The following is a 12,059-nucleotide window of genomic DNA, read 5'->3' on the forward strand; positions in this document are numbered from 1 at the left end:
GCTCAAAGAGTGTGAAATTAGCAGACTCATGTTGCTAGTGCTCCATGAACAATCACTGCATCATTGAAGAAGAATGATTACCAGCTGTCACCTCATTTTCACCTTATGCATTCTATATTCCAAACTTTACAGCAACTGTATCTTTAACCCTAATCTTTACATAGCCAATGATGACAGGATCTAAACTCAAAGTAACAGAGGAATGGAGCTAAATTTTAGCATTCTAATTAGTCATTCAGTGTTAAAGAGTTTATGTGCCACAACTTAGGACATGCATTTTTACTTTTTCTACCGACCAGTTCTCACATGAAGTTTTCTATCAGCTTCAGCGGGTAGTAAACCAAGAACATATTTACCTCTGGAAGTCTGAAGTTTAGTGTTCTGCAGTTAAAAACCTTTATTCTAAGATCTAAGTACTAAGGCATATACATTACATGCAAAGTTACACAATTCCAGATAGCAAAAGTCCAGGCATTTTCCCTGTGATTCCCATAGGAAATATATTCTTACAGACTTAACGGTGAAGCACAATGTAGAAAGATCAAAGCTAAACAATAAGGTCTATGCAAGAATTACGAAGAAAAGAGATGAAGCAGTATTTTAAAATAGTAGAGGGATTCATTTTCAGTTGTAAGAAATCATGTTAAATAGGCATTTTCTACACAGACACATTTTTAAGCTATATTATTACCTGAGATAATGTGTAAGAAAAACTTTGGAACTGAAAGCCCGGGTTTGCTGAATGGAAGGTGTCATCATAGTTTGTAATCAGAAGTTCATTTGCTACAAACAGCATATGACTTTCTTAATTTGCCTAGATAAAAGAGCATTCAGCAGCTTAACTACCAACATCTGAGAGGATTTGGAGTCCATGAATCAGATTCTTCACTTCATGCCAAATTAATTTTACTGAACAGTAAAAGAGAGTTCCATGAATGCTTCCCCTCTTTCACCTATCACGCTGGATGGATCTTGGATGATGCATTTTTAGTAGCAGGGAGAAAAAAAAACAAAAACAAAAACAAAACAAAACAAAACAAAACAAACAAAAAAAACCAACTCACATCTTATGTTCTTTGGTGGAAGCATTACAAGAAAGCCAGTCACAAGTTCTCACATACAAGTGTTAGCAATCAGGGTACCAAGAAGAGGAAGACTCGCCAAGGCCACCATCAAAGCTGGTGTCACTACTGTACATCATCACTTGGACATATGAGTTTTAATTACTCTGCATTACACTAAAAAGTTCTGTCTTGAGACTTGGCCAAAAAAAATGAAGTGCAGATGACTCTGAAGCTGTTTGTAAATATCAGCAAGGGAAAGGAATAGGTTTTCCAAGGCCTCTTGTCCCCTTCCTGATTTTATCAAGGGCACAAAATCCTGTAAGAATGGTCTCCTCTCAATCTCAGTAACAGGAGAGAGAACTAAAAAGAAATGCAGATATATCCACACAGAGCCTATCTAAGAGAGGGGTATATTCTAGAAGTAAAGAATGACTGGATGTCCTAAGCTAGTATACACAAGGAGATGGAGAAGTAAAGATAACCAAAGCTGTGCAGCTTGCACAAACCCTTCTGGTTTGACCTGTATGTGAAATCAAGGTAATACAATCAGTCAGTTCAGCTACCAGTAAGACAAACACATACATTTCTTCAGTGGTTCTTAAACTGAGAATGTTATTAGAAAGGAAGAAAATGGATGACATAAAACAGTAAAATTGGATCTGTTACTTAGTGCTTGTTATTTTCAGGAATAATTAAAAATAGATGTATTTTTAGATATATTTATGAAGTGCTTAGAAATTTTTGGAACATTTTGCTCATGCAGTTCATAGATCTTAGAAATTTTTGGAATGTTTTACACAGTTCATAGATCTTTACAACAGTATTAGCTGAATACATGCAGACACACGTACATATTGACAGAAAAAAAAAACTGTTCAAGAAATACCTCCTTTTCTGCTATTGAAGTCAACATTAAACTTTGCTGATGAAAAACCCAAAGGTAACACTTTTATTAAAAACTAACTTTTATAATAGATATGAAATAGTGTATTACAGTCATTCGGAAGCCCTCTCTCTTTTTTTTTTTTTCTTGTAATGGAGTAAATTTTGCCAGAAGCTCACATAAGATCTATGCAAACAACGCTGCACAGCAGAAGTTGCATAAAGGAAGCAATGCAAAGGGATACTTCATCTGGTTTCTTTCTGAACATCTATAACATTTTTTAAGGGGGATGGGGGAGAGAGAGAAAGAAAAGATTTAAAAAAAAAAAGCACCCAAATCTTTAGCTCTTGATAAAGAATTTTCCAATACAATGTGACATATGGTGAGTGTGTGAGCACGTGTTGGAGGAGGAGATGGTGGCTCAATGGATTAGTCATTTGCCTTTCACCTCTGGAAGCATAGTTAAACTCAGTCCTGACCAGAGTTGCACAGTATATTCCAGATGGCTAAAGTGGGCCTAATTAAAATGAATTCAGTGATGTCACCTCAGATCTAAGTGAATCGCATGCACCACTCATTTGGCATTTTGGCAATGTCAGCTCACAAATGAAATAAACAGATTAAAATCCTTCCTTAAGTCTTTCAGGACAACAGTCACTCCGCATATAAATACATGCTATCATAACTAGATAATGTACTTTTATAATTCTATTATCTATTTGTTGTTGTTGTTGTTTGGTGTTTCTTTTTTTGTTGTTGTCGTTGTTTTTATTCTAATTAACGTATTATTCTAATACAAAGAAATGTTAAATGAGACTCCCATGTGAGGCAAATCAGTGGAGCAACATTTCAGTCAGATGATTCAGTGGATATACACTGATTTGAACCAGCTGTGAATCTGGCAACATAGTTTTAAAAAATAATTTATTTTACCAAAATCTTTTTCTTTTTATGTAGATGAAAATCAAAACAATACAAATCCCAATTACAAATAAATACTTATACAGAAGTACAAAGTATTGCTAATGCAAATACTACACAAAATCATTCTTCACAATTCCTCTCTAAGTTAAAAAATTGGCATCTTCTAAACTTCACAGTTTGGAAAAGCTTGACAGGAAGGAGTGGGAAAGGTCTTATGTACCCTGTGCACCATTTTAGCCATGCATCTAATAAGATCTGTGCATTCTGAGAACTTGTAAGGTAGATATGCTGAAGTAGGGCAGCTTTTTCTTCCCCACCTCATTTAAATTCACAAATATTTTATGTCCTAGTAAGGGTGTTTTCTCTCCTCTGAAATAATGACTTTTTTTGTGTAATATTATACACTTAGGAAATATAACCTCATGTATATTGTGAGGGTTGTTTTTTTTTTTTGTAAGTTTGTTTTTTCTTCCAACATTTCATCAATGGATAGCGAACTGCTGGGCCCACAGAGATCTCCAGACCACCAGCTCATGTATTTGAAAGGCATCTGTTTATTTTTAAAATGCAAATGCAGCTTACCTCAAAGACTGACTTGCAAGAAATGAACAATCTGAACAAGTCAAGAGGTTTCCAATCAGGAGCTGTGTTCCTCCTTTATATCAGGCTATGATCACTTGCTGTCAAAACCACTTAAACAATATCCTGGAATCTGAATGAAGTCCCCCCACAATTAAAATGAGCAGGATAATCCTGCAAGAATTATTCAGGCAAATCATTTTTCACACAGTTTAAAGTAATGATAAGGTCATTTACAAAAGAAATCAGCGCCTTTGAAATGCTGACTTGTAGACAGAGGACTGCCTGGAGGAGGGCCATAGATAACAGTGAAGACTGGCCTCCTAACACTACCCTTGCAGTCTTTGGAACTGATTCTGATGAAGAGAAGGCCCAATAAGGTTAATACCCCTACTTTGATCTCTGTCAAAGCGTACCAGCAAGAATTAATTTACATTTCAGATGAAAAAGGTTGACAGCATGAAAAGGCATCTTGTTTCTGGTATGTGAATGTGCTGTAATAGATCGGGAATTCTGAAAGGAAGTTCTGAGGAAGCTAAAGGGATAAGCCGAGCGGCTGCTTTTATTGGGAAAGAGATGAAAGGAAAACAAATTTCAATATGCGCTGTTCTGTAGAAACATGTAAGCCAAATGCTTCCTAAATTTCAAGGCCCGCTTGAAGATGGGGGTGGGGAAAGGAGAGGGAAGTACATATATTTTAATTATACGGTTTTGCTAATGTCTGGATGACAAATGCAAACAATAAATCTCATTGCCCAAAAGTGCTCATTTAAAAAAAAAAAAAAAAAAAAAGCAAAGGTGACCACATTGAAAAGCTGCCTTGAAATATACATTTACATTATAAGATGTGCAGGGAAGGGAGAGATTTGGACTTGCTATTGTCTCCATGTCACAAGGCACTAGAGCAGTGTAACATAAACAAGAGAAAGATTACCATTGTATTTTAAAACCTGGAAGACAGCCACCATTAGCAAGCATGAGCTTTGATTTTAAACACAAATGATTAGCATATAGAGAAGAACAAATGTGCACAAGAAGAAATTTCAAAAAAGAGGTCCTAGATAGAGGTTTCCAATGGCAGACAGAAATGTGTTGAGGATTATTGTTATTGTACCTCATTGAGTGCAGTGCCAAAGCTAGGAGGAGCAGCCAGTGTAATTAATACAAACAGAGGTACGCTGTGTCACTCTTAACCCTATAGTCCTAATGCTCATTCACCCAGACTGGTCACTGAAACTGTCAAGTGCCAGGTTACAAAGGAACAGTGTGTGTGGTGGCGGGAAGAGTGCTAACAGCATTCCTCCAGCATTAGGTCCAGAGGGCTGAAAAGGACAGAACTGTCCAAATGCAAGGGTGTGCATACCCTCCCACTGCCTCTGCCGTGTTCAACACAATGTCTCAGAGATGACAGGAAGAAACACAGCTCTGAATCTCTTCCATGTGTGCAAACAGCAGAATAGATCATTTGCTTTCTCTAAAGAGTTAGTAATAAGCATGAATCTCCTACATGCCTAAGAAATCTGGCTGGATAAAACTCTAAGGCAGAATGTCCCCTACAGCTTCCAAGTGATACTGCTACACAGCAGCTGCCAAGGGAATCTGAGTTAACTCTCATCTTAAATACTGCTAATAGCGGGAAAGTGAAGGGTCAACTGTTTTACTTTCCTTTCTATAGCAAAAGGCTATCATAAAAGTCAGGAAATCATAGCTCAGGTATGGCCAAGTGTAAATGTTGCAAATACTCCAAAAAACAGTTGCATGTGGTATTTTAAGATCTGGTCTCTGTGGTATCATGAATACAATAAATGACAACACAAAGGAGAGGATGAAGGGGAAAGAATGCTTATGCAGTCCCTCAGTGCTTGCTGTAATAGGAAGAAAACATTTCTCCTTAACATTTCTCCATAACAGTTCTCCATTGAATAGAATACTCTGCATTTGACCCTAGAGCTATAGTTTACGATTATACATAACTGTATGCACACAAAGCATACTGTAAATTACTACTTTAACCTAATGTTAATCTGTTCCTTTCTGTAACTAGATGGGTATTCTACTGTCTGCTGAAAGTCACACTGATACTTATTTTCAGAGTAGAAAATTTAGGTAAAAGAAAAAAAAGTTGGATTTACTGGAAATGGCTTGACAACAGAATAAAGTAAAAGAATATTTATAACTCTTACTTTTCAGACTGACTTCAGGCTATATGATATAGAGTAGAGAGGTGACAGCTTAAGGAATTATAGCAGAGGCAGCTGGTAGAATAAAGGTGGTGCCTTGGTTTATTTGGAAACACATTTGCTACAACTCTTTTCTGATCAGCTACAGTCTTTCACCTGGGGTCGGACAAGGAAGGTGTATTACACCGCATCATATGGAGGCTGCTTCACACTGGCAGCATGTGAAAACACCATTGAGTTCACAGCACTGGTTCTCTGATTTCTGTGCCATATGGTACCCTGCTCTCTACTAGAGACCTACACAGCCCTATGGGCCTGTTCCTCCAATAATCTCTTTAAAGTTATTCAAATTCATATTGATATGGCTGCATAGGAGTCTGGAGAAGAGTCAAAGACTGGCCAAAGCTGGCAAACTCAGCAAGCAGTTGAAAGGGAAACTTGGCAACCTGCCAGGACCAGAGTTTGATACAAAGACAGAGAAATGCAGGTCCAGTGCTTCCAATCCACACTTTCAGTCAAAAAAATCCAGTGCTTTATACCAGCTCTACACATGCTTGAATCATACTGATTGTGCTAAGAAGAATCTTAGAAAATTAACTCAACAGCTTTTAATTTGTACATTTTGATTGCAGAAAGGTACTCAGAAAAATCCCGAAGTATCCTAACTGTCACCTACGTCATTTGATACAGAAGAACAAATGATCAGAAATAACGTTTTTGACAGCTTTTGTTTGGGTTGTGTGTATTTCTCTTGCCTATAAACACTGACACATGAAATCACCCACAGCAAAATAGGTGTTGGCAACTGAAATAATGTTTTAATTACCTGCTTGAATATGTATAGCAGCATCAGTTCTTCTGTTCCTTATTTCCTTGTACTTCCTGCGAGCTTCATATCCTCTCCAGGCTAAAAATACAAAACCATGTGCTGGAAATTACATTTATTTAAGGAAGTGCTACAGAGTCTACAGTCAGAGATGTGCTGAAACTTTCATCCCTTCTGCCACAACCACTCCAGCCCCCACTCCCAGTACCTCTTCCCCACCCACCCACATGTTGAACTCTGGGTTCATGACTGCAGTATTCACATCCTTGCAACTTCAAACACCACTTCACTCGTCCAAATTTTAATCGTCACCATGTGCTCACTGATGTCCTAATCCAAAAGGCAAAGGTCCATGATAATTGTGCATCATCAGTCAGCACAAGAACTCTCCTTCTCACACAGCTCCCCAAATTCAATATAAGGAAGCCTGCTAGATTACTGGAAATCAGCTTTTTATGCACACCCCATGACTTATGTTATCTGTAAGTCTGGTACACATGAGGAAGGAGAGAGGGAAAAGAGAGAGGGGGCCAAGATACTGCATTTCATCTATATGCTGCATGCTAGTGTAGACACACCTAACAATATTTTCCATTTGTGCACAGGTATCACATCCAAAATACTAGGATATTTAAATGAAGACATTACTGAATGCTAAGATGACACCTTAGAAGTAAATCAGTAATATTTGCATCAATTAGCTGGAGAGAAATGTAACCCTGGTTATTTTGATTTCATAATAAACTATTACATATGAATAAATAATGTGCATACAATTTAACAGCTTGAAATGCCAACATACTCAATGAAATAGGGAATGTGAACATTTACCTGACTGTATGGTAACAGCACTATTTTCTCTTTTCTCTTTGACTTTCTTGTACCTCCTTGCTCCCAGCCATCCCTTGATATAGGCTTGCATGACCACCACTCTCCCTATAACTTCTCGCAGGAACAAATTTAACTGTTCTATGTGGTAATACTTTAGAAAAACCTGAAATGGAACAACAAATTCAATATTAGATACAGGTAGTAGCATAACCTATTGTATTTTGCTTTTTCATTAATCTTAGGTCAGCCTATTTTAGGGCACTGTTGCTGGGAAAACTTGTGAAATGCCAGTTCCTGATAGAGCAATCTTGTGAATTAAATATTTGCTCTCAGTGTGTTTGTGGAACTTTGTTACTGAACTGCTTATAATTACCCCATTGCAAAAACAACAACGTATTTACCCCTTTACAATGTAAATTGGTCACAGGGATGTTTTCATATACCCACAATTTTGAAATACAGCCTTTCTTGATAGTGGAAGGATAAATCCTGTAGTATCTTTGTTTTTAGACAAAATTGTCTAACAATATTCCACTTCAGAAGGCAAATCCTATGAGTAGTTATACACACTCTGGGTCTTAAGCAGGAAATCTCTCCTTGTTTTTCCTTTGTGCACCATAAAACAACTCAGGATACAACATAACTTTATTTTCACAGAAGTCAGCCACCACATTTTAAACCATGATCAAAGGCTCTTTTATCAAAGAGCCAGAAAATCTCACCTGAAACTCCACAGATAATGTACTAACCAGGCCCACAGGATGGGCCAGAGCATGAAGTTTCAGTCATGCCATGATTAATAGCAGGAGGAACTTCAGGGGGACACTACCACAGCAGGCACTGACAGATGTGCTGTCCTTACCAAGGCAGCCACGTGCAGAGCGCACTTTGGGGAGGTACCCAGCGCACCTTTCCTCTTGTAGCATGAACTCAGCTAGCTTGGGAGGGCACCACTGTAACCTGGGAGGCTAACTTAATGGAACAAATTCTTTGCTCTTCTCTTCATTTATGCAGTACTTGGCAAACCACTATTAGACATGTTTTGCGCTAAAAGGACACTATTGTTGATAAAATGTTAGCACGTTCTACCTTGGTTTTCCCAAGAATCCAGTTTTCTAGTTTAGATTTCTCCAAAATGGCAAGACAGTTTTCTCTGCTACCAAGGGGAGTCTCATGTGCCTTGAAAGCAAGGTAGTAATACCTGCAAAGCCAAATGACAAAGAAAGACTCAACAATAAACACATACTTACACTGTTCTTCTCTAGCACAAAGCTGTATCTCCAGAACTCATGGGGCAAATTACTTATACTCAGTACTCTTTTCATAAATCAGCTGTCCTGGACTTATATTTGAAAATATACATGACAAAGGGAAATACGTGTTTCTACGGTGGTGACAAGAATCTGCTGCATTGTAGAGATCCCCATCTGGGGTATTTATAAAGGTCTTTCACAAACCAGTGCAACACAGGAAATATCCAAGGTTGCTGTGAATTTTTCAGATGAGTGAAAGAACAACAGAGAAAATGAAAAGTAATTGAAATCAGAGTAAAGAAAAGGATGGCAAAATAAAACATTTTACATAACGTGTGTAAAATAAGCACACCATCTACAGAGTGGCATACTTCTGCACAGTTCCATATGCAAGCAACACTTGCAAATCTGCAAGTTCTGCTGAACAAGCAGGTACTACCTGGTATTCAGTGGACCTTTATAGATTTCTTAGTGGGAGAAAAAGTCAAATACTAATACCCAAGAAGGAGGAAGACACCAAAGATTCATGACCTGAGGTCCGTTTTTTATGAGAAATACCAAAAAAGGGTATCCCATCAATAGAATCTTTCAGTATGTTAGTTACTTGCATTGGTCATTTTTCACAAAGAAATGTAAGTGGCCTTGGCATACTTTGGGAAACAGAGGTTATCCACCTAAGAAGTTTGAGGATTCTTGAGCTTGTAACAATATCACCTCCATCAATGGCAGCTAGGTAATTTCCATTTTCAGTATGACTAATAGAACGACTGCAGATATTCAGTCTGTGAAGAGAAAAGGCTAGTGCCGGTAGGGTGGGTAGTACACAGTCTATATTAGTGATAATGACTGAATATTGATGCTGAGAGGCTGCTACTACGTGCGAAAAAATAAACAACTCTCATATCAATCTTAATTTACGGAATGCAGGGTGCTCAGACTGCCTGAATACTCACCTGTGTTTCATACCTCCAGAAGAGGTCATGTTTATGCATAATTAAAACAACTGGCATTGCTACCGTATCAACTAGGATTTTTATCAATGCTGATGGTTAAACAAAACTAGCAGCTATTTTAAGGAAAAAAAAGTGAACTCCTCTTCATATGAATGTAATAATTTTTAATATGAAGAAGGATTTCTGTGGTTATGCAAGTCATTAGGCATCGTGTCTTTTTTCTGTTTGATTGGGACAAACAATTAATGGAATGATTACAATGAACTTTAGTGGCCTTCAGTTCAGGTCCATGGTAAACAACACTGACTTTTGTTTTGTTCATGTTCCCTTGTTCACATGAAATGAACAGCCCCTAACAATTATGTGAAATAAAATTATGGTGCAAATAGTTAATGAAAAAGGGATGTAAACATGTTTGAACTGAACAGACATGAGGAATGACTGCAACAAGCCCTGCCCGTAAAGCCACCATGTATTCATGAAGGATGTTTTTTAGTATTTAAGTAACTATTGCAGACAATTGCTACGTAACAGCAAGACCATGGGCAGTTAGTTTAAAAATTTAAGGTTATTTTGCCACAAGTACACAATTAAATGGTAGCAACTGCCACCTCATCTCTCATTTATGAACCACCATGTGTCTTCTTGGTCTTTATTTAGTTACACTTCTGCAGAAACTTCTCTATTTACTTTGTGTCTGAAAGGAATTGACAGGTTCAGCAAACTGTTATTCTAATTATTAGCATGGGGAAGAACCATCATCTGTTCCATAAAGAGAAGAATCTGACCAGTGAACCTCAGAGACAGATTCCTCTGCAGCCACATAGAGGCGAGAAAAAATCCTACCTCATACTGAAGAAAATACGGAGAAGCAATTATAAAGAATGGAAATCGACTTTTAAGGCAAGACTTTTTTTTTTTATCAGGAGAATATGATTTTCAAATATTAGCTCCAGTTAATCTCTAGAGATTAGCTCCAGTTGTCACAAGAAAGAAAAAAGAACCACTAAAAGTCAATAAAGATCAAAGGGGAACAAAATGATGTCTGAAGGAAGAAGCACTGGAATCAGTCCTGGACCAGAGACATAGATATTCACCAAGTGGAAACATTGCCCACTCTGAATAATGATAGGAGATTATGTATTACCGAGTCAAGGTTTTTAATGCAGTAATTTTCTCAATAAGATGATATTGCAAATTCTTTACCCAAGTCCTTCAAAATACTAACAGTCATGGCATTTAGCAGGTATAGAGAAATGTGGTGGATTTAAAAGAAAAAAAGCATATTTCTTCTACTTTCTTACTCAATTTATAGATGCCTGTTTTCACAACACAAACATTCCAAGTTACACTAATAAAACTCTGATTTAAAATACACATGCCCCAAACAAATTGCAATAGTGTGCAATTTCAGCACATACTTGGCAGGTACGTCAGGGAAGTTGCGCCAATTGTGAATTGCTTTTTGATTCAAAAGCTAGTTCAGATAGCCTTGTCATTTATACATATGCGGAACTTAAACAGTTCCTTTCCTTTCTTAGAAGGAAGGATGATTCACACCAATGCTCATATCAGGTTTCTGCTTGTTCATACATATTTTAAGACATATTGTAGTTTAACACCATTGAACAATTTTTGTATAGCACTGATTCAATAAAATAGTCAAGGAAAACCCCGTAATTTTTAAATCTTACTGTTTTATCAATGACAAGCAAATGCTTTGTTTTCTACACATTGTCTGTTTTCGTGATTAAATCACCAACTACAAACGTACATGTAACTTGACCTTATGTGCTCACTGTATATATTAACTGTATCACAACATACCACATGCCATATAGGGTCAACCAACTATTCTCCCAAATCTAAGATCTCTGTATGGCAATAGACCATATTCAATATTTTGGAGGAAGGTAAAATGTTTTACCTTAACGTATCTGGTGAAAGTTTTAAAATATTATACGTGGTGAAATGGTAGTGAAAATGTCTGTGCGTGCACCCAAACCTCTGAGTGCAACTACAACTGTGTTCATTTTTATTTAGTGGCCTAATTACATTTCTGTCATACTTATGTAAATCCACTGTACTGAGATTACAGAGAGTGACCTCTGTTTACATCATTTCACCAACAGAAGAAATCAGATCCTTAACTGTAGAAAGGTAAGGCTATAAATATTATTCACTTCCACATGGGATGAAAGTTTCACAATTCTACTTTTTTATTTCCATATTTGCTTTTGTTCTTCCAATAGAAAATACCGTGGTCCAGAACACTGTAGTGATCTTTTAGGTTAAGCCCATGTTTTTATGTCTATTCAAAAAAATAAAAAATAAAGTTTCTAGTCCTTCATGTGGTGTTACATCAACACAGAAGGTCTTAACAAAGGAGTAATGTGCAATCTGGTATTTCCAGACAAATACAGGTAATTTAATCGTAACTGACACTAGATTTATATTCAGACATTCATATTATGTCCTAAATGCACAAAAATACTCTTGAAGGACATACACTGTGAAATCTACCTTGAAGTATTTTGAATTCAAGATGAAGAAAAAATTTTACACC

At 37.0% G+C, this 12,059-nt stretch overlaps 1 protein-coding gene across 1 annotated transcript in view; it reads right to left on the reverse strand.

Annotated features, from left to right (window-relative positions):
• MYO3B (myosin IIIB) overlaps positions 1-12,059 on the reverse strand; it is a gene marked incomplete at both ends in the record, with an annotated part of 189,956 nt that overhangs the window by 51,613 nt on the left and 126,284 nt on the right. The window contains 3 exons of the mRNA XM_084289478.1: positions 6,457-6,537; positions 7,288-7,450; positions 8,377-8,488. Coding sequence (XP_084145604.1) covers positions 6,457-6,537; positions 7,288-7,450; positions 8,377-8,488 — 356 coding nt within the window. The remainder of the gene's footprint in view (positions 1-6,456; positions 6,538-7,287; positions 7,451-8,376; positions 8,489-12,059) is intronic.

This window comes from Netta rufina, assembly GCF_964035555.1.
Source record: "Netta rufina genome assembly, chromosome: 6".
Classification (NCBI taxonomy): Eukaryota; Metazoa; Chordata; class Aves; order Anseriformes; family Anatidae; genus Netta; species Netta rufina.